Source organism: Salvia miltiorrhiza, chromosome 2, assembly GCF_028751815.1.
Source record: "Salvia miltiorrhiza cultivar Shanhuang (shh) chromosome 2, IMPLAD_Smil_shh, whole genome shotgun sequence".
NCBI lineage: Eukaryota > Viridiplantae > Streptophyta > Magnoliopsida > Lamiales > Lamiaceae > Salvia > Salvia miltiorrhiza.
In genome coordinates this window covers 33,725,779-33,753,270 of record NC_080388.1, presented here as the reverse complement: position 1 = coordinate 33,753,270, position 27,492 = coordinate 33,725,779, and the positions used below count along the sequence as shown (strand labels likewise).

At 38.3% G+C, this 27,492-nt stretch overlaps 3 protein-coding genes and 1 long non-coding RNA gene across 6 annotated transcripts; all 4 read right to left on the bottom strand.

Moving 5' to 3' along the window:
• Positions 1–1,612: 1,612 nt before the first annotated feature.
• On the bottom strand, positions 1,613–2,576 carry LOC131012102 (glutathione S-transferase U19-like). The gene is made up of 2 exons (XM_057940018.1): positions 2,262–2,576; positions 1,613–2,199 (listed from the first exon to the last, which is right to left on the bottom strand). Exons 1-2 carry the CDS (start codon positions 2,574–2,576, stop codon positions 1,864–1,866), a joined length of 651 nt encoding a protein of 216 aa, XP_057796001.1. The 3' UTR covers positions 1,613–1,863.
• A 6,256-nt stretch (positions 2,577–8,832) lies between these two features.
• LOC131012100 (uncharacterized) lies at positions 8,833–11,739 on the bottom strand. 3 transcript variants are annotated; one of them, XR_009097201.1, is made up of 5 exons: positions 11,348–11,639; positions 11,043–11,234; positions 10,401–10,462; positions 9,333–9,505; positions 8,833–8,977 (listed from the first exon to the last, which is right to left on the bottom strand). It is a non-coding gene; the product is annotated as an uncharacterized LOC131012100 (long non-coding RNA). The 3 variants fall into 3 exon arrangements; XR_009097199.1 differs by lacking the exon at positions 8,833–8,977 and having other exon boundaries at positions 9,175–9,357; positions 9,474–9,505; positions 11,348–11,729; XR_009097200.1 differs by lacking the exon at positions 8,833–8,977 and having other exon boundaries at positions 9,175–9,505; positions 11,348–11,739.
• Positions 11,740–14,281: 2,542 nt separating this feature from the next.
• On the bottom strand, positions 14,282–15,341 carry LOC131008333 (glutathione S-transferase T3-like). Its single transcript, XM_057935215.1, has 2 exons — positions 15,248–15,341; positions 14,282–15,147 (listed from the first exon to the last, which is right to left on the bottom strand). The coding sequence occupies exons 1-2, from the start codon at positions 15,339–15,341 to the stop codon at positions 14,282–14,284; spliced, it is 960 nt and encodes a 319-aa protein (XP_057791198.1).
• Positions 15,342–22,399: 7,058 nt separating this feature from the next.
• Positions 22,400–23,046, bottom strand: LOC131008332 (uncharacterized). The gene is made up of 2 exons (XM_057935214.1): positions 22,936–23,046; positions 22,400–22,855 (listed from the first exon to the last, which is right to left on the bottom strand). Exons 1-2 carry the CDS (start codon positions 23,044–23,046, stop codon positions 22,400–22,402), a joined length of 567 nt encoding a protein of 188 aa, XP_057791197.1.
• Positions 23,047–27,492: the final 4,446 nt, after the last annotated feature.

Below are 27,492 nucleotides of genomic sequence, written 5' to 3'. Positions count from 1 at the left end.
TGTTGTTGAGCTTTGTTTTGATCTGTATGTCTGCCCTGTTCTTACTTGGTCTGGTCGTTTTTTCTGTCTCTGCATGTGTGTGTGTTCTGTTGAGTCTGTTGTGTCTTCAATGATAACCTTTCAGGTTTGAGAATGTGGTGATTTCCCTTGGGTTGGTCTCTGGTGTAGAGATTGAGTTAAATATGTATAATATTTTTCTCACCCTCTATTGTCTTGTCTTTGTGATAGGATGATAGTAAAAATGGCTGTGATGATAAACTCAAATCAAAGGCAGGCTCTTCCCTGGTGACATAATGATCATTGTGCCAAAGGTGGAATGTGGAGAGTTGGCCCAATTATCATTAACTCCTCTGGCCCAATACTCTTCCCTAGCCCAAATCTGCTACCCGGCCCATTCCCAAACCCTAAGCCCACTGCCCTTCAGTTTTACTCCCCTCATCCTCACTTACCTGCACCGCTTCATTTTTTTTCCGACGCCCGTCTCCTCAATCCCCACCTCCGACTTCAATGCTCCACCCTCCTTCCCAATGACCTCCACTCCTTTTTATCCCTGCTGCAAGTCTTTCAATCGTAAGGAAGTTTCACACACTGTTTGATCGGAAGGCTCTGCTATTCCTTCCTGAAGTGTCGCCGGATTCCTGTTCGTGGTTTCCTGATTGGTGACTGTGGGTGTGAACTTCGCTTCGATTGAGTGCTTGTATCACCGGATTCCTGTCCATCGGTTTCCTGGTTTGGTGATACTTTGTGGGTGTGCAAGCCATCGGAATCCTGTCCATCGGATTCCTGCTGCTGGTGGCTGTGCAATCGGGATTGGAGTGCCGATCTGTTCTCCCTGCTCCCCTGAGCCTTGATCATTGAGCTGCTGGAAGAGCCTTTTGCCTACTGTGGGAAAATCTGAGCCAAAGTGTCCCAATGACACATTTTCCCACTGCGAATCTACTCTGAACTTTCATGCTTTCATTATTCTCTTCATTTTGTATCCATTTACTTTTTGTTTTTCTTGGTGTTCTGCAGGGACAGAGCAGCGAAGTCGAGGCCAGCGCAGCGAAGTCGAAGATTCTCTGCCGAGCAGAGAAGTCGCGCAGAGAAGTCTCGCAGAGGGATCGAAGCTCCAGAGCAGAGGGATCGAAGCTCTCCAGAGCAGCGAAGTCGTGTGCCAGAACAGCAAAGTCAAAGTGACAGAGGAGAAGAAGAAGACGAATATTCAAGTGCTTGAGCACGAGTGGGGAAGACAGGAGGTTCGGGAATCAAACGGTGAACCCTGGCTAGGCGAAGATACCCAACAGAAATCAAGAAGAGGTTGTGGGAGTGGAAGGTGGCCTTCAATATGTTGATTTCTGTTTCGGATTTTAGATGGATTGGAGTAGTCAAGCTTTCTTCTTAGCTGCGTTTTTCTGCGTTGCTGCTCATGTCTTGAGACTTTTGCTTTTTTATTTCTTCCCCTGTTCTCTTTGTATTCTCTCTTTCTTGTGTGGTAGCGCTGGTATCTGTTCTTTTTATTTTAATCGTTTTTCTTTGCCTGAGCAAAAAAAAAAAAGAAACCACGGTAGCAAATGGTTTTACCACGAGACTCGAGTGTTGACAAAACTCACCAAAATCAAAATCTCGGGAATGCATACTTCAATTGAAAGTTTATAAACGTAGACCGATGCGCATGTAGTAAGTAGCACATTTCAACGCTGTGATGACTTGAAAATCTTGCAACGTACTACGTAGTCAAGACTCAAAAAGCCACCTACTTTACAGCAATTCAAATTTCTCAACTACCAAAAAGCAGGTAGTTGTACAGTAAAAATTGCGGCATATAGTTTCACCACAGAGTAAAACCACAAGGCCCTTTATTAATTCTCCATTAAACTAAAACTAGGCCTTGTCGATGCCGAACACCTTCCTTAGCACCAAAGCGAAGTCGTAAATCTTGTCGGGATCCGGCAACGATTTGGACACAGCCTCTATCTCCAAACACCTCTTCACCCACGCCGCCAATTTGGGGCACTGCTCTTCGATGCTGAAGTTGCCGCACATTTCGTAGGTGTGGAACCACGTGGAATACGTGATCAACGCCACATCAACAAATCCCAAGCTCTCGCCGCCGAAGAAGGCCTTCTCGCCCAGCTGCGACTCCAGCTGTTTCAGAATCTCCATGAATTCCTGCTCATCCCCTTTCGAAGTCCAGATGTTCCTTCCAGCATCATACAGCTACAAATACATATACATCAACAAAAACAATCCCATTAATCAGGGCATTGAATTAGTGGTACCTTTTTGTCGATGTAATCAGCCCAAAACCTAGCTTGAGCTCTCTGGTAAGGATCAGAAGGCAGCAGAGGAGACTTGTGGTTCCACACCTCGTCGATGTACTGAACAATGATGAGGGATTCGCAAACGGGTTTGCCGTTGTGAATCAAAACGGGGATTTTCTTGTGAACGGGGTTGGATTCAAGCAGAAGCTGGCTTTTGTTGCGCAAGTCCTCCTCTCTGTACTCGTATTCCACGCCCTTCAAAGCTAACGCCACTCTCGCCCTCATTCCGAACATGCTAGCAAACAGATCCAGCAGAATCACCTTGTCCGCCATTTTTTCTTTTTATTGCTTTCTCGGGGAGAAACTAAAATCTTGGGTTTTGATGTGAGAGTGGTTAAGCAAGCGGCACACTTTATATATAGAGTGTAGGCAGATATGGTTGTTAACGGCCACAAAATTCAAAATCAGAGGTGCGGATCGCTCGAGGAGCTTTCACAATAAATTAACCACCCACAAAACACCCATGCTGGCCACTCACAAATTAATTAAATAAAAAAAAATTATTTATTTAATTTAGTTTTTAAATAAAAATAAAATATAATTATTTATTGTACTTTCTAAATTATAGTTATTTTTTTAATTTTTATTAAAAAAATTATAAATTAAAAATACAAAAAAAATTAAAAATAAATACAATATAAACAATATAGTAAAATAAATTACAGTATAAATTAAAAAATTTCTTATTAAACTAGCTTATGGGTGGCTGCAATGTGGCTGAATAGATTTATTGCTATTTTTTATCCCTGTAGACAAGAGATAATATAATTAGGTATAAATATATTATTTAAATTGAAGTAATATTTATCTCACTATTTGTAAGGTAGTATAAAATTAGAGCAAATTGCATGAAAATACCTCACTTTATACCAAAATCTGGTTTTTTGACAATCTTTTTAATTGTGGCAAAAATTTCAACGAGCTTGCAATTTTTTGCAATGTCCGTCCGGAGAAATTTTCCGGCCAAATCAAATCTGAGTTGGCAGCCGGAATGCCAACGTGGCATTAGAAATGCCAAATCACACCCATACACCCCCTCCCACGTCACCCTCTCCTTTCCATGTCACTCTTCTCTCTTCCCTCTCCCCATCCCCCTCTCCCCTTTCTCCAGATCTGTCCAGACCCACCCTCCCCCTCTCCCTCGTCCCGTCACCTCTCCCCGTTTCTCCATATCTGTCCAGACCCACCCTCCCCCTCCGGCTGTCCGCCCACTGAAGGAACGCCGCTGGTCTCTCTGTCTCTTGTTGACAGCACACACACACATCACCCACTGAAGGAACGCCGCCGTCGACAACAGTAGCTTCGTCAGCCGCCACCACCGTCGTCTGAATCCGCTGCTGCCGCTTCATATCGGCAGGTCGGCCTCCCCACTGAAGGAGCATCGTCGCCGTCGACAACAGGAGCTTCGACAGCCACTGCCTCCCTGAAACCGCCTATCTCCTCCCTCTGCTCTTAAATTCCGGCGACGCAACCTATACTTCGATACTCACAAAAGTAAGGACCCACAAGTTCATAGCAAAATCGCAGTTCAAAATTCAGTTTCTATATGTAATAGGATTTCATTTGTTCATGAGTTTTCTTCTGTATGAAAGCAGAGCACAAGTTATAATATTTGTTCTTAGTTCTTTGTGTATATCTAATAAGGTGTTCTTAGTTCTTAGTTTTCTTTTGTGTTCTTGCAATCTTTCTAAAGCTTTGGATGAGAAGAGGGGGAGGGTGGGTCTGGGCGGATCTGGAGAAAGGGGAAGAGGGAGAGGGAGAGGGAGAGGGAGAGGGAGAGGGAGAGGGAGAGGGGGAGGGGGAGGAGGAAGAGTGACGTGGAAGGGGGAGGGTGACGCGGGAGGGGGTGTATGGGTGTGATTTGACATTTTTAATGCCACATTGGCATTTCGGCTGCCAACTCAGATTTGATTTGGCCGGAAAATTTCTCCGGACGGACATTGCAACAAATTGCAAACTCGTTGAAATTTTTGCCACAATTAAAAAAATTGTCAAAAAACTAAATTTTGGTATAAAGTGAGGGTATTTTCATGCAATTTGCCCTATTACTTAAAATGCGATATTATATAAAAAAGAAAAACCTAAGAAACCCTTGAAAGCACAGGAACGCAGTCTAAGGGCCGAGCCTCGTTAAAACCTTTTTACGGAAAACCACATGGGAAAAACCGTAAAAATGAAAAAGAGTACCCGTCTAAACAACCAGAAGAGCAAGAGTGAGAGAGAGCGGCAGGGTAAGTTTCCGGAACTCCGGCCTAACCATCGTCCCCAAACCAACCCGGCTCTCGTCCCACAGAAGAAAGAAAAACGAGCCGGGGCAAAAGGCCGGTGAGACGCCGTCGCCAAATTGCCCCACACCAAAAAGGAGCCACGCGGCCGGTTAGACGTCGTCGCCGCTAGCTCAAACAAACAAAAGAACCAAAAGTCAGCAACACGGCCGGTTATACGCTGTCGCCGTGAGCTAACCACAAAACAAGACCCCAAAATAAAGTGGTAAATAAACGGCCGGTTATACTCCGTCGCCGAAATTACCGCACAGACCAAGACAAAGCAAACAGTTCCGGCCGGTGAGACGCCGTCGCCGAGAACTAAAAAACCGAGAGTCCCCTCGAAGTAGCTAGCTGTCCAGCCAGCCCCCCCTCATGAATCCAGCAGCATCTCAACCGAGAAGAAACACGCAAAACGTCAAAAAACCAAAGCATCCACGGGCTCAAAACCAGCAAGCAGCCCCGACGGTCGGAACTAGATGCGTCGAGTGTGACTATGACAAGCCATGTCTCGGATGACCGCGTCCTCGATGGCATCAATACCATTATTCCACCACCCCTCTTGTCTAGCATGATTTGCCATAATGTCCGCCACTGCATTACCATCTCGATAAATATGTGAGACACGAAAAGTGATCTCCTGCAAACGAGCTAACGTTTCTTTCCAATAATTGATGAAACGCCAAGGAACCTCCATCGTGCGCTGCTGAAGAAGACCCACCACGTACGAAGAATCCGCCTCGAGCCAAAGCTTACGCCAACCACGGTTGTAAGCGATCGCAATGGCTGTAATAGCCGCGAGTAGCTCAGCTTCAAAAGCAAATCCCGAGCCGCCCTTAGTATGAAAACAACCTTGGACCATTGCAGCATGATCTCTGAACACCCCGCCGCCAGCAATTATGCCCGGGGAACCAGACGCAGAGCCATCCGTGTTTACTTTGATCCAGCCGACGTCCGGCGGCCACCAATGGACCGAGACGTAATCAGGAGGAGGTGCTGGCCGCGAAGAAACCCCAATGGACCGTAAGGTGAGATAATCGCTCCACTCGTTCGCCATATATCCAAGTTTCGAATGCAAAGCCTCCGCTTCCTTAAAAGCAGTCTTGACGAAACTAAGGACTTTAGTTGCATTAAAAATCTGATCCTCAAAGATGCAGGCATTCCTGCTAGTCCAAATCATCCAAATAACACTGAGAATACCGATCTTCCAAAGACGCTGCAGTAAAGAGCTAAAAGAAGTGTTCCACGCCATAACCAAGAAGCTGTGAATATCAGGGCAATCAAGCAAATGAAATTGACGGAACCAATCCAGGAACGTCGCCCAGATCGGCGTCACCCTGGTACAAGCCCAAAAAGTATGAGTAATAGACTCCGAATCCATGAGGCAAAGATAGCAAGCATTAGGAGCAGTAAGTCCCTGTCTGATCAGGCAATCCATCGTGGGAAGCCTGCCATGAATGAGACGCCAGCAAACAAGAGAGCGACGTATAGGCACTACTATATCCCAAATCCACTTCCCCCAAACGACTTTGGGATATCTATTCGAAATATTAGCGAAAGCCAAAGAGGAGGTGACATCTCCGCGCAGCGAAGGCTTCCAGAAACGCTCATCAGGCACATTCCCCAAAGGAATGAGAAGAATATCACAAACAATCGCCGGAAAGTTTTCAACAAAATTTGCCGAGAAATGCCAACAGCCATCAAAAAAATAATCTAAAATAGGTTGCTGCAGAAAACTCCATAAAAAAATAGGGATACCAACTCTGTCGCGGATCCTGTATCCCAACCAATCATCATGCCAGAAAAGAGTAGACGTACCATTCCCCACCACCGCATAAGAGTCATCAACAAGAGCATTAATCTCATGTTTCAAACCAATCCAGACCGAAGAGTTAGCCACATGCTCTTTAGCATAGCCATGAGCAGTAAGATAACGAGAACGTAGCACCTTGTGAGCAAAAGAATTTCCTTTGATCATGTTCCACGCAATCTTCATGAGATAACCCTTGTTCATTAAAGTAAACGAGCGAATCCCCAGACCACCCTCTTCCTTGCTAGCGCAGCATCTGCTCCATTTAACCGAGCAAGAAGGCCGCTGCTCAGTATTCCCAGTCCAAATAAAATTCCTGTATTTACGATCAATCTCATGGAGAAGCAATTTCGGCCAGCTGTAGACCATCATAGTGTGAGTTAAAGAACTCCGAATGACCGAATTCACCAAGCATATGCGCCCGACCATTGAAAGATGCAGGCCAGCCCATCTGGAAAATTTATGAACAATCTTGTCCTTGATGCTCATGAGATGAGACACCCTCGGTTTTCCCACAAACAGCGGCGCCCCCAAATAATTAACACGATCACTCCCAAGAGTGAAACCCAAGACGCGATTAATGCCGCGTTTCAAGGAAGAAGAGACCCCTTTTGCAAAATAAGTACGTGATTTCTCCAAGCTGCAAACCTGCCCGGAAAGCTCACCATAGTACTCCAGAATGTGCTTTATCGTTTTGGCGTTACGAATGGTTGCCCTGCAGAAGATAAGAATATCATCCGCATAAAGTAAGTGCGTAGGAAACAACATAGATCTACTGAAACTCATCGGAGTAAGGCGCTGCGCAGCAACACAATTCAAAATCAGATGGCTAAGCAAGTCCTCGGCGATGCCAAAAATAATGGGAGAAAGGGGATCTCCTTGTCTAACCCCTCTGGTGCAAGCAAAATTATAACACACTTCATTAGGTGTAAATTATAATCCATGTCTTTTTAATTTTTGCTCAATAGGTTAAAACAATCGAAGTATAAAGTCATAAATGAAGTATATTCATTCCTTATACCTCAAATTAAATACATCTTTAAAAAAATCTAATACACATTTTATACATTAGAAAGCCGTTTGTTATACACGAGAAAAAATCACTCATAAATGAAAGTATTTGGATGTCTCACATTTACCACTTGAGCTAGACCTCATTAACATTAGTTAATCATTCTTTAATTTTATTATATCTTATTAATTTTAATTTTTTTATCCATCAAATTAAATATTATTTATATAATTATATAAATTTAAAATATATTATAACGTAATATTATCTATCTCATGCATCAAAATTAGGCCAAAGTTCCATATATCGTTATATAAAATTTGGGGTATAGTCGTCGTACGTAATTACCATCAGCGATGACGATAGATATTCCGAGAATATTCCTTGTAATAAATATATAAAAATACTGCTTTTTCAATTTCGTTTGATTCTTGTTGATATGCTACTTCAGTTGTCTCTGTTTACGTGTCTTATATATTATCAATTTAATTTCCTTTTTCTTTTCTTTCTTTTTCTGTTTTTGTCCAGTACACTACGCTTATTTTTTTATTTATTTTTAATTTATGTTCAGTCAGTAGGATTGTATAACAAGAAAATGAAGAGAAAGTAAGCAATGGTTGGAAAATGTAACTTTGAGTGAATCGTATCGATGGCAAGATCTTTTGTGGGGATAAAGCATAAAGGCGCCAGTACCAGCTACTACTATTTTGTCAGAGTACTAGTACGTTCGCCCGTGCGATGCACGGGGAGCACTGAAATATATAAATATTACTACCTCCGTCCACTAATTGTTGGCCTAGGAGGCAAAACACGGATTTTAAGAAAAAATATAGTGAGTGGAGAAAGGGACCCACAAAATATGTTGTTTATTAATTGAGTGGAGAAAGGGACCCACAAAGTGTATTGTTTATTAGTTGAGTGGAGAAAAAGTGTATTGGTTATTGGGACCCACCAATTAAAAAATTATAAAGACTTACTATAAATGGGTAGGACATTTTTTGGTGGACGGACCAAAAAGGAAAGTAGGCCAACAATTAGTGGACGGATGGAGTATAACATATAATAAAAACATAAACAAAAGAAATTTTTTTAATTAAAATTATTCAATAAAAAACATGAATATAAGTACTTAAATTACTCAAAATCAAAAGCAAGTATAAATAAGTAATAAATATCAATTATGTGTCATATAAATATAATTGATTCAAGTCATATTTTTGTATTATTATTAATATCTTCAAAAGAATAATTTTTAACCATTATCACGTTTGATGAAAACATTTTTTTTCTTTCTTGAAATTATAGAATAATGAAAATGGGTATTTTTTTTTCTTTCAAGTTGACATGGGTAGTTTTCATTATTAATACAATATTAAACTGATTAGCCCCAATAACTATATCAAAATATATTTCTAAACCGTAGCTTTTTTTTATCGTTCCAACTCAGTTTCTTGTTCTCCATATTAACGCCGCGTTCCTTTTCTTATTCTTTTTCTTCTTTGGTCCTTTGCTTCTTCTCCTAAATGTTTCTTCTCGTGCTTTTCTTCTTCTTACCTCTTATGCTTCTTCCAACTACTTCTTCACATCACTATAGTAATTTTTATAATCTTTAGGCTTCGAAGATGAAAGTTTGAATAGAATATAACTTCAATGAAAGAATAAAAGAAGAATGTCCAGCTGTGCTGCAAATCACATCTAATTTTTTTTTATTCACTCTACATTTTAAAGTTTCCATATTCTCTTTCAACTAATTAAGAAAGAGAAAATAAAGCAGTTGATATATTATTTCAATAAAAATATGTTATTTTAATTATTTTGTCCCTAATGTTCCAACTTACAATAGCTCATATAATTAAACCTCATAATGTATTTATGGACAATAGGTTTGGAAGAACTTGGTGTCTTTACATGCTCTGGAAAGAACTAAAACTATTAAAACTCACCTTGAAAGCTTCTTCCAGTCATGCCCTAAAATAGATAAATAGAAATTACATTAGAGAACTACATTTGCAACACTTATATTACTTTGAACTTGGAAATCGGAAGCAAGATTTATTCCAATGCCACTTAATGGAACACCTTACTTTGGAGAAGGTTTTATTGGTATGTCAACACCCTGCCAAACACCAATGAACTAAATAATAAGCAAATGAGTTAATGTCTTGGATTGACAAAATTAACGTTTTAAACATATTTAAGTCTAAAAACTCTAAATCAGTGAGAAAAATAGCTAGATAATTGAACACATAGTTGCTCAGTTGCTCTATACACCTGTGATTAGCTTCCATAAATTTGGTCTCTAAGTCCTCTATCATCTTCCAGTTTTAGATGAAAGCAAAGAATCATATATACATAAAAATTTATTAATGCGATTTTTGGGCATTAAAGGTGGTGGAGATAGTTTTACTTTTATTGATTTTATTTTACTTTGCATTACCTACTTCTTTACGGGAATAGAGGCTGACAGAGGAGTTCCAAATTTATATTGTTAATCCACCTTTGGCTTGTTTATTATTTTTGAATAGACTGCTTGCAAAGTAATAATAACTCTCCTGATATTCATTTTCTTGCATTTGTTAAATACTAAAATACTTAAAAGCTTGTAGTTCTGATATGCACCAAAATAAATTCTTTCATAACTTCAAGATATTGCTTGATACCAATATACACAGCACATTAGTTTAGCAACATAAACAATGAGCCTACACACAACACTTTCTAATATATATTCTCATTCATCATACAATGAACATTTTAGAAGAACAACAAAATCAAGATCTACAAACATAATATATTCCCCCATGTACTTTCAAGAACTTCACTTATAAATTGTGCAGTACAAAAATTATAAGAAACTAACTTATTAACTCGTTTTATGGAGATATAGTTAAGCTAATTCATCGGAACACTTGTTTGAGTTCGTTCAAATCAATTAATTGAGGGTCACAAAAATGATTCATGAACATCTTCAGTTGCGTGCTACTCTTAAATAAATGTAATTATGAACTTACCAAAATTTCCCAGTGTGCTCCTTACTTGTTCTTCCGAAAATGATGGATCAGGTTCCAATCCTCTGCAATCATACCAACCAAGATTTATTCAAATGAAGATTACACATTAAGAGGAATAATGAGATTGCAACCATTCAACAACATATATTAGAAAAGTTCAGCATTATGATTGCATCACCAAATCTATTTTCCCCTTTTCCTTTTATCATATGCTTAAATAACAATTCGACAATTTCTTATCTAAGAATATCTACAATTCATGCAATGGCTCGAACCGCTCAACAATCCATAGCAATAGCAATATAGTAAATTTCTCAACATTATGTCGATTTAACATTCCACTTAATTTTCTGATGCAACAAAAACAATTTAGAGCCACAGACTTTGTTCCACCAAATAAATAGATTAATTTAAATCATAAAATTCAGAATCATAGCACTGCCTAACATTGCCTATGATGAACAAATTCTTCCAACCACTAACTTAACAGCTCAAGTTGTATATCTCTCTATCATCACTTCAAAGCTACTCGCAACTTCAGTACTGGAAGCTACAATACTACATCCAACTAAATGAACTCTATAAAAAGACACAGGACTGAATAAATGCAAATAAAAGAGATAAGAGATAGAACGTAATTACCACTCTCAATTTGAGGATACTCCACGCCTAAAAATTTCTCCTTCTTTTGGCTTAAAATTTGGGGCAACCTCTATCAACTTTAAAATATGGGTTAATTTCATATGTGGGATTAGAGAGATGAGAGGCTGTGCTACGGCCTACGGGAATACAGAGACGGTGAGACTGCGAATCGCAAGCTATCTTATCCATGACCTGCAATAAAGACCAAAATTTGTAAGGCCCTTTATGACTGAACAGATGCATGCTTTCCTCTCGTTCGATTCAAAGTTGAAGAAAATAAAAAGAGGGATGAGAAAGAATTTAACCGATAGATTTCTTCTTCTGCGGTTTGGCATCCCGATCATCCCTAGATGCACTAAATCTAGTCTCATGCTCTTTATCTATGCTTCTTCTCCCATTATAACATTAATTGTGCTTCAATTCGATAACAACTGCATGCTAATGCATAAGTGGATGGAGAGCAGTTGGAAAAATTAAATTGATTTCTGAAAAATAATAGTTGCTCCAGAGACATTGTGATAGAACCGTGTGAGAGAGATAAAATTTATATTGTGAGAGAAACGTGAGAGAGAGAGAGAGAGAGAGAGAGAGAGAGAGAGAGAGATAAAATTGAAATTCTGAGCGAAACGTGATAGGGAGGGAGAGAGAAAGCTGTTGTTGTGAAGGAACGTGTGTGGGAGAATTTTAGCAAATAACTGCTGCAAACTATGTTTTCATATAATATATAGATAGATATATAAATAATAATAAATAGATATAGATTTATTTACAGAATTGCCACAAACTGTGTTTTCATATAATAGATAGATTAGATACTTTGCGTGTGTAAATTTGCTTGTCAAAATATTAATTGCGATACATTTTATAAGTCAGTATTTTTTATTTTTGAATTCTATTCTATCATATAATACTATAATAGAATACTAGATTCGTAACATAATAAAGAGGTAATAGCATATTTTAATGGAAAGGCTTTAATATATTAATAAAACATTTAACTAGGGATGGGACGGTACGATATACCTTATTAAATCGACCATACCTTAAACATTACCTTTACCTCCGGTATAAAAAAAATTAATACATTTACGTACGGTATACCTTAGTTCGGTATTCCTTAAGTACGGTATGGAGAATATACAAAATATTTACCGTACCTTTATTTCGGTATACTTTACCGAATTTTGGTATACCGTACTTTCACGGTATACCGCACTTTAACGATATACCAAAATAATCGGTATTACCGAATCGAAAAAATTCAATACGGTAAAAATTTGATAACTTATTTATTTAAAACATGTTTAGATAATGAATAATATTTAACAAATATAATAATGACATAATAATTAAAGTATATCACAAATAAACAAAAAGTAATACATTTATTATTAATGATATCAATGTAAGTTATCTGAGACTTATAAGTTAGATGTAATCTAAGTTATAATATAATATCAATATTAATTATAAGTAAGCTATTATATACATAGATGTTACACGTTAGATGTATAATTTATTGTAGAACAATAATCTTAGTTATATAATATAGAATATTATATTACAAATGTGTTATGATATCAATATAAATAATTCAGTTATATTAAATTATACTAACTTACATACTATATTATATTTTATTCATTTTTATATCATTTGATGATATTTATATTCGCATACTTGTATGCATTCATGTAATATATAGTAAATTATATAGATGTTATAAGTTACATATAATTTATATGTTAGACGTAATATTATTTATAATATAATACTAATATTATAACTATGCTATTATGTATGTAACTAATATAAGTTAGATGTATAATCTATTGTAAAACAATAATTTTAGTTATATATTACAACTATACTATAATATCAAAATAAATAATTTTATATTATTGTATGACTTATACTATATACTAGTATATTTTATTTGTTTTTGTATCATTTGATGATATTTATAAATTCATGTGCAATTGTATATATTCACATAATATAGATTAGAAACAATAGGGCCGAATGACCCTATTCAACATACAACATCAAATTTTGTCCACCATTTGAAAAAACATAAATTTTAGCCATTTTTTGTATGTCATGACTATTCTACCCTTCTCTCTCTTTCTCATCTCCCTCTCTCTCTCTCCAGCGGCTGCGCTATCTCCTCTCTCCTTCTCATCTCCCTCTCTCTTTCTCCAGCGGCTACGCGGCAGCGGCGCCGAGCAGAAGTCACCGGAGCAGATATGATCGCAGCTGATCTGATCGCAGCGGCGGTGCCAAGCAGATCTGATCGCAGCGGCGCCGAGCAGAAGTCAACGGCAGAATTCGTCGGAGTAGAGGATGAGGCGGCGGCGGTGGAGGAGATCCGATCCTCTGAAACGCGTGGAGGAGGGATTGGTCAGGTGGCGGATGATGAGGCGGCGGCGGCGGCAGATCAGATCTGATCTGATCTGATCTGTGCTGATCTGATCTGTGCTGCACGTATGGCACTTATGGCACTATTAGTGCCATAAGTGCCATAAGTGCACACTTCCCCCTAGGGTTTAGATGTTCCATTTAGGGTTTAGATGTTCCATTTAGGGTTTAAATGATGTTGTTGTTTCTGTATTTGTGCTGCACGTATGGCACTTATGGCACTATTAGTGCCATAAGTGCCCAAATGACCATTTTACTTAGTTTTATTTTGAATTTTCGTTGGCACTTATGGCACTATTAGTGCCATAAGTGCCAAAATGACTATTTTACTTGGTTTTATTTTGGATTTTCGATGGCACTTATGGCACTAATAGTGCCATAAGGGTGGTGGCATTGGTTTGAAGAAAAAAGCAGCTCCTTATGTGCCACATCAGCGCCACATCAAAAGTTTAAACCTACCAACTTTTATAAACTTACCTCTGCAACAATAAACCTACAAAAGCAACTCCTTTATGGGTCCCACCATATCTTTTAATATTATATATATACACATTTAAATGTATTATCATCAATTTAAATGTGTATTTCATTTAAATTATGCAAGATAATTATATATTTAATTTAATTTAATTTAATTCTATTAAAATTTAATATTATTTAATTTAATTTAATTATAATTTAATTTTATTTTATGAGTAGCATATATTTGCGCATATTATTCATCAACAGAACTTAAAATTAAAAATTAAAGGAGAATTTTAATAATTGAAAATACATAATTCAAACGAAAATTACATAGATAAAAGTAGAAATAACAAAAATCACCAATTACGTTTTGCTTTAATACTTGCCACAATCATGGAATGAATGTGGAGTTCTTCATCTGTCATTCCGCTAGTGTCCATTCTAATTGTTTCGAATTCTTTCAACATAAGCTCTCCATCTGCGCGCTCAAATTCTTTTGTTTTAATCTCCAACATTTGTTCCCACTTATTATTTGATTCTTCAACCAATTTACCTTTTCCTTTTGATTTATCAAGTTTCTTTGCTCGTTGTTGCCCCATTGGACGTCTCCGAACTTCAGGCATGCCTTCTGTTGACGTATGACTTTCCGACTCAGATGTCTTAGCTTTCTTACTGGCATGACGAGCCATTTGTTGTGGAGCCCATTTTTCTAAATCTCTCATTATCTTCCATACGTGCTGGTACTTGAACTCCTTTTTTGGATTTACGCTTCGCCACTTTTCTAGTGTAGCGTCTAGAACATCCTCGTCACTTTGGCCACTAGCTCGATTTTCATAGAAGTTATTGTACCAACCTGAAAAAATATTAACATCAGGCATTATATGATAGTAATGAGATTTAATAGCTTCCCATTTTCGAGGTTCTGAGTCCTTTGGCCTTGCTGCGTTGTAATATTCGACAGTCTTCTCCCAGAATTCTTTATTTTTTTGTGCATTTCCAACTATAGAGGAATTGCTGATGGTGCCCCAAGCTTGTGCAAGACAAATCTCCTCTGAAACAGACCATTTTCTCTTTGATTTTTTTGTGCTTGTGGGAATTTCGACAACATCATCGTCATCAGTGAGGTTAATTTGTGTACAATGTGATGGAATTTGAGAGGCAAAGGGTTGAGAAGTGAAAGGTTGAGATGTGAAGGTTTGAGAGTTGAACATATTTTCACGGTCTGGTAGATGGGATTGAAAACTCATATAACATAAGACGCTCATGTCCGCTTTCACGGTCTCGCTCAACATATTTTCGGCGGGCTGCTCTTCTTGACGAACTATGAGCTGTTTCTGCATCTTCTTCATCAGCAATAGCAATCATCTCTCGTTCTATATCATCTTTCGCTGTTTCACGAATCCAATTCTTAAGCATTTCTTTTATTTGATCTTGATTTGGTGAGTTCGACATTTTGAAAGAAAAATAGAATCAAGAAATAAACACAAAGAAGAGAAGATAAGTTATGGTATGCAATACTGAGAACTTGAAGTATATATAGATAAGAAAACTAAAATAAAAATAATTAATAAAACTACAAATAATTTAGCAAACAAGCTTGTGTCAGTTGCTTGCAAAAAAATTACACATAATAAATAAAAGAATTACACATTAAAATAAAATAAAAAATTATATCATTATAAAGAAAAAAATAGAAATGCATGCTCATTAAAAAAAATTAAATGAAACGAAAATTTTGAAACAAAAAAAAAGAAATTAAATGCAATTGGAGCACAAATTTGCCAATAATTTCGCAATAATAAATTGAAAGTTTAAAACATGCAAAAAAAAAAAACAAAAAATTGAATGCAACGAAAATTTTGAAACAGAAAAAAGAAATTAAATGCAATTGGAGCACTAATTTGCCAATAATTTCATTAAATAAATTCAAAGTTTAAAACATGCAAAAAAAACCAAAAATTGAAACAAAAGTAAAATTGGCAGCCATGGCCCACAAATTTCTTGCTTTATGTGCATGGAGTTGGGTTCTATGTGTAGGAGTTGGGTTTAGGGAGTTGAGCCAACATGGCAATTTGCAATGGAAGGGAGCTAGCTCCCAACTCCTTAGAGAAGCAAAGGAGCTACCAATGCCACCACCCTAAGTGCCTAACCCGACCCGGCACGCGACCCGCGTGCCTGATCCTACCCAGTCCGCCTCATTAAGGGCAAAAACGTCCAAATCAATAAAAATGGCCAAAATTTGTGTTTTTTCAATGTGTGGCCATAAATTGTGTTTTATGCTTCATTTTGGCTACTTCAAAATTTTACTCTATAGATTATATACATCATTTTATAAAATTTATAAATATTTTTCAAAATATAAACATAAAAATATATATTACTATATATTTTAAAACTATAGATTTTGATACGATATATACCGCGATTTTCGGTATACCAATATATACGGACAACTGCGGTATATCAGAATAAGGTATTGTACCTTATTAACGGTATATACCGAATATTAAGGTATACTAGAATAAGATATGATACCGCATCACCGGTATATACAGTAATATTCGGTATACAGTAATACGATATCATACCGTGTTCCAGTATATACCTTTAATACAGTATTTATTGATTTTTTCGGTATATACCGCGGTATCGGTATACACCGGTATACCTCGGTATCTAGAAAATTCATACCTTTACCTTAACGTAGATCTTCGGTACGGTATCATACCTTACCAGAAAAACCGATCTACCTTAAATTCGGTATTTTCAGGTATTTTACGGTACGGTATGGCCGGTATACCGAGTTTTCGGTATATTTTTCCAGGGGCGAAATTTAAAATGCCCATTCTCTTATGAATAATTTGAAAAATGCCATCTCTTACTATGTGAAGCACTACATGCCCTAAATGTGTGAAGAACCGAAAATGCCATTTGAATGTGATGGATGTGCATTGTTTTCCGCAAAAGTTCTTACACATCTATGACAAAAGTTGTTAAAGTGTAAGAAAAATATCAATGTCATCAATTTAAAGATTGAAATCGGTCAAATAAGTGTTGGAACATGCGAAAGACTGACATATATTGTAATATTTATTTATTTTTGAATTAAAATCGAAGGTTTTACAAGTAAATCGTAGGCTAATTAATCAATGGAAAATAAATACTAAAAATTAACACAATCGATATTAGAACTCAAAACACACATTGAAAAAAAAAAGAGCGTCCGACCGGAAAAACAAAGTGTCTGACCGGACATAAGGTTTCATCGGTCGGACGCAAATATGTTCCGGTCGGATAGATGTTTTTTTGGTTCCGATGTGTGTTTTGAGTGCTAATATGGATTGTGTTAATTTTTTGTATTTATATTTCATCGATTAATTAGCCTTCAATTAAGGGACATAATTTTTTTTAAATAGATGATAAACGACAAATATGATGTGAAATAGCCTTGTCAGTAAAGTATTCATGTCAAACACTCTAATTTCATTGAAATTCACGTGAAATGAAGGAATCTTTGTTTATATATGAGTGAATTCTCTCATCCTCTCATCCGAGCACTCAAAGTGAAAAAACACTTAAACTCATTAGAAATTCTAATATTTTCCAAGTGGTGAAGCTATTATTTGTGAATTCTCTCATCCGAACGTTTAAAGGTATGTCATTTTACGTTTGAAATATAATTTAAGTTGGTTATTGTTTATTTTCAATGTTTTGTTTGATCCTATATGCTTATGTGAATTATTAGCATATTATAGCATACTATGATTTAAAGCCACGTTTGAAGGAAATACATGTGAATTAGAGCACATTCTATCATGTTTTAAAGTATTAATTAGTAATTATTAGTTGCATTTTAGTTCTATACACATATATTGCTACATAACTCATGTTAATATGCTCGAAAATCATGTATCCGCCCGGACAAGTGTCCTTGAAAATGTGTCCGGCCGTGTGTAATTATATATCATGTAATACACGGCCGGACACATTTCCTCGAAAACTTTACCGGGCGGATAGATGTTTTTCGAGTGTATTAACATGTTATATGTTGTATTTTTACATTTTATTCCCTTTACATCATATATTTATTTATTTATTATTTTTTCTGTAGATGAATGAATATGGGAGATACTTTTTGGTTAATTATGGAGGTGGCTTCAATGGTTATGAGTACATCGGCGGCTCTTCAAAGAGTTTGCATATTTTCGGAGACACAATGGCCACTACGGTGTACATGATAAATCACCTGATGTTGGAGAATTCATTGAGCACTAATTACAGCTTGTATTATTTGACGAAGGGATTAAATGACAGGGTATACAGTAAAAATCTTCTTGCCGATGACAATGATTTGCTTCAGTTGCTGGTGTCCCAGCCATATTTTCCTGAGATTTATGTTGTCGAAGACGATTATAGTGGAGGAGTGTATGTTCCTTCGTTCGATCTCCCTCAATCTTCCGGGTATAGAGGTGAATCCAGTGCAACATTCGAAGGTGGGGACGGATTGGAAGCAATCCAAAGATATGCTTATTTAGACCTATCAGCCGGAGATTCACCGGCGCAAGAAATTGTTGAACCGTCGGTCACTTGGGGTAATGATCAGTCAACGGGTTGGCCTTCATGGGATGAGCCAAATCCGTACAATTACGATCGCCTAACAACTGATCGTTGTTGGGGTCCAGCTGATGATCAATATACGTACGAGCCTCAGTTTGTGGAGAATGCTGGTAATGTAGATGAAGATTATGTTCCATCGTCTGAAGCCGAGACTAATACAAGCGCCTCTGAAGACAAGGGCGGGGATTGAATATGCAGGGTGGCAGAATTTGCAGATCGATGACGATGATGACGAATAGGTTCCTGGAGCAGATGAACTAACTAATTGGTTAGTTCCGATTATCCCGTTGGACGCTGCAGCGACACTTGTGGATATTGAAGATTATCAGCTACTACCTCGGGAGTTGTCAAAGAATATGTATTTCAATAGCAAAGATGATCTGATCGTTGCAATCGGTCTGTGGAACATGAAGCAGGGCAAGGAATTTTCTGTCAGCAAATCAGACAGCAGACGAATTTACTTCAAATGCAAGCATTCAGATACGTGCCCCTTCAAGCTCAATGCATCGTCACAAGATGGAGCCATTTGGGAAGTGTATAAGTTCACCAATGAGCACTCATGCGACGGTGAGCTAGGGCGCGTAGCGCGAATAAAGGCCCCCGCAAAAGTCGTCGCAGCATATCTAGCACAGAAAATACACGACGATTGCGAGATCTTGAAGCCGAAGGCAATCCAGCTGGAGCTGCGACATGAGTTTGGCGTACAGATCAAGTACGATGTTGCATTGCGAGCCCGTAATCGAGCCACTGAGATGGTTTATGGTCGACATGATCAGTCCTTCGAGATGCTGCCCAAGTACTTATACATGTTGAGACAATCCAATCCCGGTTCGATGGTGGAGTGGGAAGTTGACGATGATGGCCGATTCAAACACTTATTTGTTGCTCTTGCAGCTTCGGCTACCCCTTTCATGTTCAGCTTACGGCCAGTGATTGTCGTCGACGGCACACACTTGAAGGGCAAAAATAGGGGTATTTTGTTTGTTGCAGTGACGAAGGACGGCAACGAGAGTTTGTTCCCACTCGCGTATGGTGTTGGCCCGAAAGAGAACGATGAATCGTGGACTTATTTCATGTCACGCATTCGACGTGTTTATGGCCAAGCCAATCCACTTTTGATTGTCTCTGATAAACATATCTCCATTGCCAATGCTATCAGGAATGAGTTACCAAATGCCACCCACGGCCTATGCTACTACCATTTGCAAAATAACCTGAAGCATTACGGTAAGGCAGTGGTCGAGGTGTATCGACAAGCTGCATTTGCGTACGAGAAGTCCGACTTCACTAGGGCTATGAACGCCCTGAAGGTTATGAAGAGAGCCGCGTACGATAAACTAATGGGGATTGGGCCGGAAAAGTGGGCTCGTTCGATGTGTCCTATGCCTGTGCGACGCTACAGTTTTATGACATCAAATGCCGCTGAAGCTTTTAATTCCAGATTGTTGTGGGCAAGAAGACTTCATATCTGCTCGATGTTAGAGGCAATCAGAATTGTTATTGAGAAATGGTTCAGCGAGCGACTAAGGTCTTCACAACAAATCGAGCAAGGCTTGACTGCTGAGGCCGGTAAAAGTGTAGCTATTGAAGTCCAAAAAAGTCGTCGATACACTGCACAAAGGTTGAGTGGCATGAAATATAAGGTGCAAACTGCTGACAGAAGCTTTAAGGTGGATCTGGAGAAGAAAAAATGCGAATGTCGAGTATTCCAGCTAGACCAACTGCCCTGTTCTCATTCAATCGATGCAATAAGGTACGAGCATTATTTCTAAGGCGGGTTCAGTGAAATGTAAATATGTTCTAATGTTCGTTATATTGATTACTGTCGGAGTTTGTTTGTTTTTATAGTGAGGCCGGTGATACGATCGCGGAGTATGTAGACTCGTACTACACGAACGAATTTCTTATCGATACTTACTCTCGCGAAGTTAATAATCTCCCGCCGAGACGTCAGTGGTTGGTTCCCGAGCACATCGCTGAGCAGGTTGTATTACCTCTGATTGTAAAAGGTCAATCGGGGCGCCCAAAAGAAGGAAGACATCGAGGTGGTGGTGAAGGCAGCAGCACACAAGTAGATGAGTCTTCTAGTATCAGGCGTCGTAAACCAAAGAAGTGCAGCATCTGCCATGAAGAAGGACACAGCAAGAGAACGTGCGCTGGCAGGGCGACTGAGCCCAGGGAGTAGTGGTTTGTATTTGTGTGTTGTAACATGGTGGACGTCGCCAACCACCAAATAATTCCTGCGGAATTACCAAAATAAATTAGTATAATGGTAAGCAGGGTCGATCCCACAGAGAGCAGGTAAAATCATTCAATTCCCTAAAATCTATAAATTTGGTGATGCCACCACGCCTTAATTTTAATAAGAATTAATTAACTAAGAATGCAAAATTAATCAAATAAAATACTCGTGAATTAAATCAATAATAAAGGTAATTCGGCTCGAATAAATCCACACTAATTCAAAGCTCTGATCATTGACGCAATAATTAATTAATCCCTACTAACCAACCAGTTATAGGATACCGTGAAACGCAACGGACGTACCCCAATTCCTACTTACTGTGTGGATAAACAGCTGGAGACGTCAGACCTGCTTATTTCCTTTATTAAAATATAACCTAGCTGGAGACGCCAACCTAGATTTAATATTCTAATAGCATTAAGATAAAGGAACCCAATTTATATCAATTATCCTAGATACGCTAGTAATAATTAATATACCAATTAATTCCTACTACGAACATGGTAGTTTTATCACTAATCAGCCCTATTCCAACAATTACGGATTGGAGGTGCTAATTGACTGTAATCCAATTAAACCTAAGTTGGCCAGACTTAAATAAAATCGAAATTATCTTTAAACACAAGGAATTAATCGGAATCAATAGGAACCAATTATATGCTCAATTAGGTCTCACAGATTATTAAATTAGTGCTTCATTATTCTCGCCGAATTAAAGAATTAGCTACTCATAATTAAAACTAGAACAATAAAATAATTAAAAGCAAACATCGAACAGAAAAATAAATTGCAATTAAAATTAAAATAAATAACCAAACTAGAACCAAAAGAAAAAGTTGTCTGCCCCCTCGAAACTTAATCCAGCCGCAAAATTCAGAAAACAGATGCAAGAATTAAATTTAACTAAAGCTATGAAATCAAAGGCTAAAAACTATGGAATCGAGAATTTGCATGGAAGGGAAAAGTTGCATGAAATAAAAACAAAGTCAACTCTAGCTAATCAAATTCCAAAAGTGCGACTGTTGTCAAAAAACTAAAACTAAATACCTAATGCTTAAGTTAAAAGAATATATAATAAAACTAAATCTAATCTCCCTCCTATCTATCATATATATATATATATATGTGTGCGGCTCCTATCAAAACTAAGAATCCTAATTCTAATCAAACACAAGGAATCCAACCCATAAGTGGCCGAACACCCTAATTAATATGGGTTTCGGCCCTTTCCAAAAAACTAAAGCCCAAAATTAATTAAAAGAGTATTTGGCTTAATTAAATTACAAAATAATTAGCTCCAAAGCCAAATCTCTAAATTCCTCCAAAAATCACCAACTTCTTCAACAATTTCTCGACTTTCAATATTTCTTCCATCTTCAAGCTTTCTCCTCTATCCATACAATTCCTACGCCAAATGTCAACAACTTGGGTAATATCAAGGAAAAATCAACGGCAAAACGCCACGAAAATAGACAACTAAATCACACACATCATAACAGTTATTGATATTGATTGAATTATCTTATTATTCGATAAGCTGAAATGATTAACTGGAAATAAAGTTATTTGAATAACCAAATAGAACCACAAATGAATGTAACAATATACAACACTATGTAAGACCAAGGCAATCGCATCGGGCCGTCCAAGTTTCACACAACGAAAATATAGATCTAGCAATCTTGCTCCTATATGCCGCCACATTGCTATTACCCCACTCAATGGATGGAGAGCCAGATATCAGTCGTTCAGCATACATGCAGACGAAAGGCCCGCAGCTGACAGAGTCCTGCTGGTGAAACTGAACCTCCGCTGGAGCAAACTCTGCCGTCATAAGTGGCCACTTGTTCTTTGCCACTGTCGAATCAATGGATGTGTCGTCTAGCCACCTCGACACCTGAAGGACAGCTGGCAACAATCTCAGTAAAGGTAGTAAATCACCAACTCGAGCATCCTGTTGTCGAGGTGTTAGCTTGTGGAATACTGGGTCATAGACCTCGCAAACGGCTTCTCCTAACCGAATCCGACATAGGATAAAATGGTGGCCAATTATGACTGGCATGAGAACCTATGACAAACCACAATGAATTGATAAGAAACAACGATAAAGTACAAATGACAAGTAACAATAATTGTTTAACTGATAACCTGTGTGGCATCCATCCATCCTATATGACCAGGAGGAAGTTCATGGCCCTTAAGTGATTTTCCACGTACTTGGCAGATCCAGTCTATCTCAGGCTCCCAACCATCAACCATTGTTGTACTAGTCAATACATGAAACTCTTTGGGGCCGAACTCACTTCCTGTCCACTTATCCAATAGAGCGCCCCACTCTTTCTTGAGGTATATCTCTGAAAGTTAGACGGACGCCTCACCCTCTGACTGCGACGCGGGGGCTCTTGCTCTGCCGACGGCTGCTCTGGGTGCTGCAGCAGCAGTGCCTGTGGCTGCTCTGCCTGTGGCTCAGGCTCCTCCATCTGATACGGGCCTGCAGAACTAGACTGTCCCCACTCATATGGTGCAATAGAAGTGAGGGGCTCATCAAAGAATATCGAGGGCTCTGTCCTATACTGCGGCTTCAGGAATGGGGACGACCAATGAGGGTAGACATGGGTCGAACAGTCAAAAGTCTGCTGTGCCGGTGTGTAGTCGCCCTGACCAGACTGCATCATGGCCCGCCACTGCTCGTTGTAATCAGGGGTCTCTGCTGGGCGAGAATCATAATCTGAAGGGCGTGCAGCAAAATGCTGGGTCTCTGGATGGCGTGGTTCCTCATCGCGGGGGTCGTCGTCGCAGGGAACTGAAACGCTTGGCCCTGAAGCGTCGGGCCCTGAAGCACTGGTTGGGGCTCTGTGCTTTGGAGGAGACCGTGGCTGGTAATCATCAGAGGACCATCGCTGGGCATCATCATCAGGGGAGTCGGGCACTCGGAAATGTTTGCTCTTCTTGCACCTATCCTTTTTACCCTTGCCCTTCAGTTTATCCAGTAATTTGCCGAAGGCGTTCTTAATCTCCTGACGGATCGTCTTCTTCACCCACTTACGGTCCACCTCACCCTCGCTGGGACTGGATACAGCCCGAGATCCGCTCGACGATGAAGAAGTATGCGGCGCTGGGCGCTTGCCCGTATCTACTGAATGACGAGCCGGCTCGTGGGGTCGAGCATCCCTCACAGGGCCCCGAACACTGTGACTGCGAGTCGTACGAGGTTGTCTAGGTACATCCTCCTCGTCACCGCGCTCCTCCACAAAACGGGCTCCGGTGTGCTGTGGAAATTGGACACCCCGAGCTAATGGGTTGTCGGGGGGCCTGAAGCTCACCGAGAGTTCGCCCGGTGTCAGCGCTGTTATGAAGTAGTGACTCGACAGATCGTCACCATCGGGCTCCAGGGGCAGGACACCACCCTAGAAAGAAACAAAGATAATATATTAGAACATAAGTAAAACCAGTAACGGTGAAACACTAAATCTGAAATAACTGATTACTTGTCCCTCAAATAGCTCGCGCAGACCGTGAAGCCGGGGCTTACCCTGAAAGTCCATCTCAAAAATCGAGGGTGCGCTGTCGGATCACCGCTAGATGCTGCGACCATGTGTCCGAGGCCCGGGACACGCTCCAATGCCCAGACATATAAAGCCCACGAAGGACCGTAGAAGTGATACTTCTCGCCCTTTCCTGTCTCTGTCGTATAATGGCATAACATCTTATACGAATACGCGCCCCAGGGGAATCTATCAAATGCAGCCAGATCATCCACCTACACCCAAAGCCATGGTTGTACTCGCGCATCCAACCCAAGAACAAGGGTGTGAGCCACACACACGAGGACAGCACGAAGGTACAGGCTCCCATCCTCATCATCCACTCGACAATCCAAATCGCACACGCGTTTGATGAGCGACTGTATGGTGATGCTTCGCCCACCGCATAATCGTCGGTATGCCTCCACGCGACTGCAGTCATGCTGTAATGTCGCATCGAACCTCGATCCCCCGAAATTGAGCCCAGTCACTAATGCGTAGTCCGCTGGGGAAAATCTGACTCGTGCTCCGCACAGAAAGAAGCACATCTCATCGTCTTCTGACACAATCTGCCTCGATACAATCTGGTGTAAGGCTTTATTGCTCTTCGGGCCGGGCCTCCAATCAGTGAAATGCCCAAAACATGATGCTCTAAATCTTCCCAATAAATCTTAATTGCACTGTTCGCCGACCACATTTAAAGTTTCAACCAGCTCCGGAAAATGTGAATCCCTATAGTAGGTGCTGATAGCAACCTCCGTCTGGTCTATAGTGTCGCGACGAAGATATGAGACATTCGCATATTCATTTACAAAATGAAAACATATTAAATTCAGTAAAATGTTAAAAAATAATACAAATAGGCATAATTAAAAAAGAGGCGAAATTAATTAATACCAAGCAATTTAATTAAATAATATTAAAATTCAGTAATTCAGTAAAATAGTAAAATTCGAGTAAAATAGTAAAATTCAGTAAAATATTAAAACAGTAATTTGAGTAATATTAAAATTCAGTAAAATTTAGTAATATTAAACTGCAATTAAATTCAGTAAAATTCAGCAATTTAATATTAAATTCAGTAAAATTCGAGTAATTCAGCAATTTAATATTAAATTCAGTAAAAATTCAGTAAATTATTAAACTACAATTAATACCAAGCAATTTAATTAAATTCAGTAAAATATTAAAAAACTGCAATTTAATATTTTACCAAGCAATAACAGTTTCAATAATTAATAATTAAATAATTATAATTAAATTAAATTCAGTAAAATAGTAATAATTAACGTAAACATACAGATATATTTAATAAAGTATTTTATGCCTAAAGAGCAACTATCCGGCCGGTGAAGTGTCCGGTAAAATGTATCCGGCCGGGTACATTTCAGATTGAAACTGTTCCGGCCGGACGCATTATTCCGGGCATAGTGCCGGCCGGATAATTGCTCTATAGGCATAAAATACTTTATTTTATTAAATTGCACAAAAACCACATAAACAATGCAATGTAATACCCAGCAAAACTCGCAATAATAATTCAATAATGATTACTTAAACAAATATAATTAAATTAAATTCAGTAAATTACTAATAATTAATATAAACATACAACTAATTAAAATAGAATAATTTATGCTAAAACACGATCGGTCCGGCTGGTGAAGTGGCCGGATAAATCGATCCGGCCGTATGTTTCATTTAAATAATGTACTCGGCCGGATCGATTTATCCGGCCACTTCACCGGTCGGACCGATCGTGTTTTAGCATAAATTATTCTATTCTATTCAATTTTATGAAAATTAAAAATAAATACCTGTGAAGAAGATGCCATGGATGAGTCCGACGTGCTTCAATATTTTGAACTCTCTCTCTCGGTGGGTAAAAAAAAGTGAAGAAGCCGATAGAGGTGTGTGGTGAGTAAAAAACCCTAGTATTTTAAAGTAAATATAGTGTTAAATAGAGAAGTGAATGGACCGATTGTATCGGCTTTATGTCTATCAAAAGGGAATCAAATTTTTTAGAAAGATATTTTTGACCTTTATGTATCGGTTCTTGCAAAATTCACTTGGTAACATGCATGATTTTTTTGGGTAACAAGCATGCATTTATTTGGGACGGATTTTGAGTATATATATATATATATATATATATATATATATATATATATATATATATATATATATTTTAAATTTAAAGATATCGATTGATTAACACGATATATATAGTGTTATATAGTACTATATATCAACATTCAAGAATAACACAATATATATAGTGTTAATATATACAAATAATTTCAACGAATATATGTATTGAAATTAAGATATTAAAGGGAAAAAAAATAAAAAATTTAAGATAGATACGCATGAATATATATTATTAGCTTCTTGACTTTTTTTTTTATGAAATTGAATAAAATAGAATATATTATGCCTAAATAATATCTATCCGGTCGGTAATTGTCAAGGAAAAATGTATCCGGCCGGGTCATTTTTTACCTGAAATGTACCCGGTCGGATACATTGATCTGGCCATTTCAACGGCCGGATCGATGATTGTAACACCCCGCCTATTTATATTAAGTTTAGAATTTATTTTAAACTTAGATTAGGATGATTCACGCCGGATTGAGAAAAAGAATTTATTTTAATTCCAACAAAAATAATTTACAAAAGCTTTGGTAAATTTAGTTATTTAAATTTATACGCATTGCATATTTATTTAATTTAGCATTTAAGCATTTTCACGAGCTTTTGATTAGCAAGATTTGAAAGGAATTCCTTTTATAAATGCACCAAGGATTTAATTACATTCCCATTACAATTTTACTACATCTATTATTCCTACATTATACAATAAAGAAAGTTACATTGGTACTCATTTATACATAGACATATACACATATTTATAAGATACAAGTACACCAAATACCAACACCTCCCCATCACCTACGACACCCTCCCTGCAGCTTTATTTCATTCACACAATTAAAGTCTATGCCTACACTCTATTTTCCTTCATTCACACAATTAAAGTCTATTCCTACACTCTATTTTCCTTCATTCACACATCTACTCTTGAAAGAGCAACAACATAGTCGTGCAGTCACCCCACCCTGTGCATCCCTTTATCTCATCAGCCAAAGTCCTCCTTCATCCCACACAACACTCTCTCGCC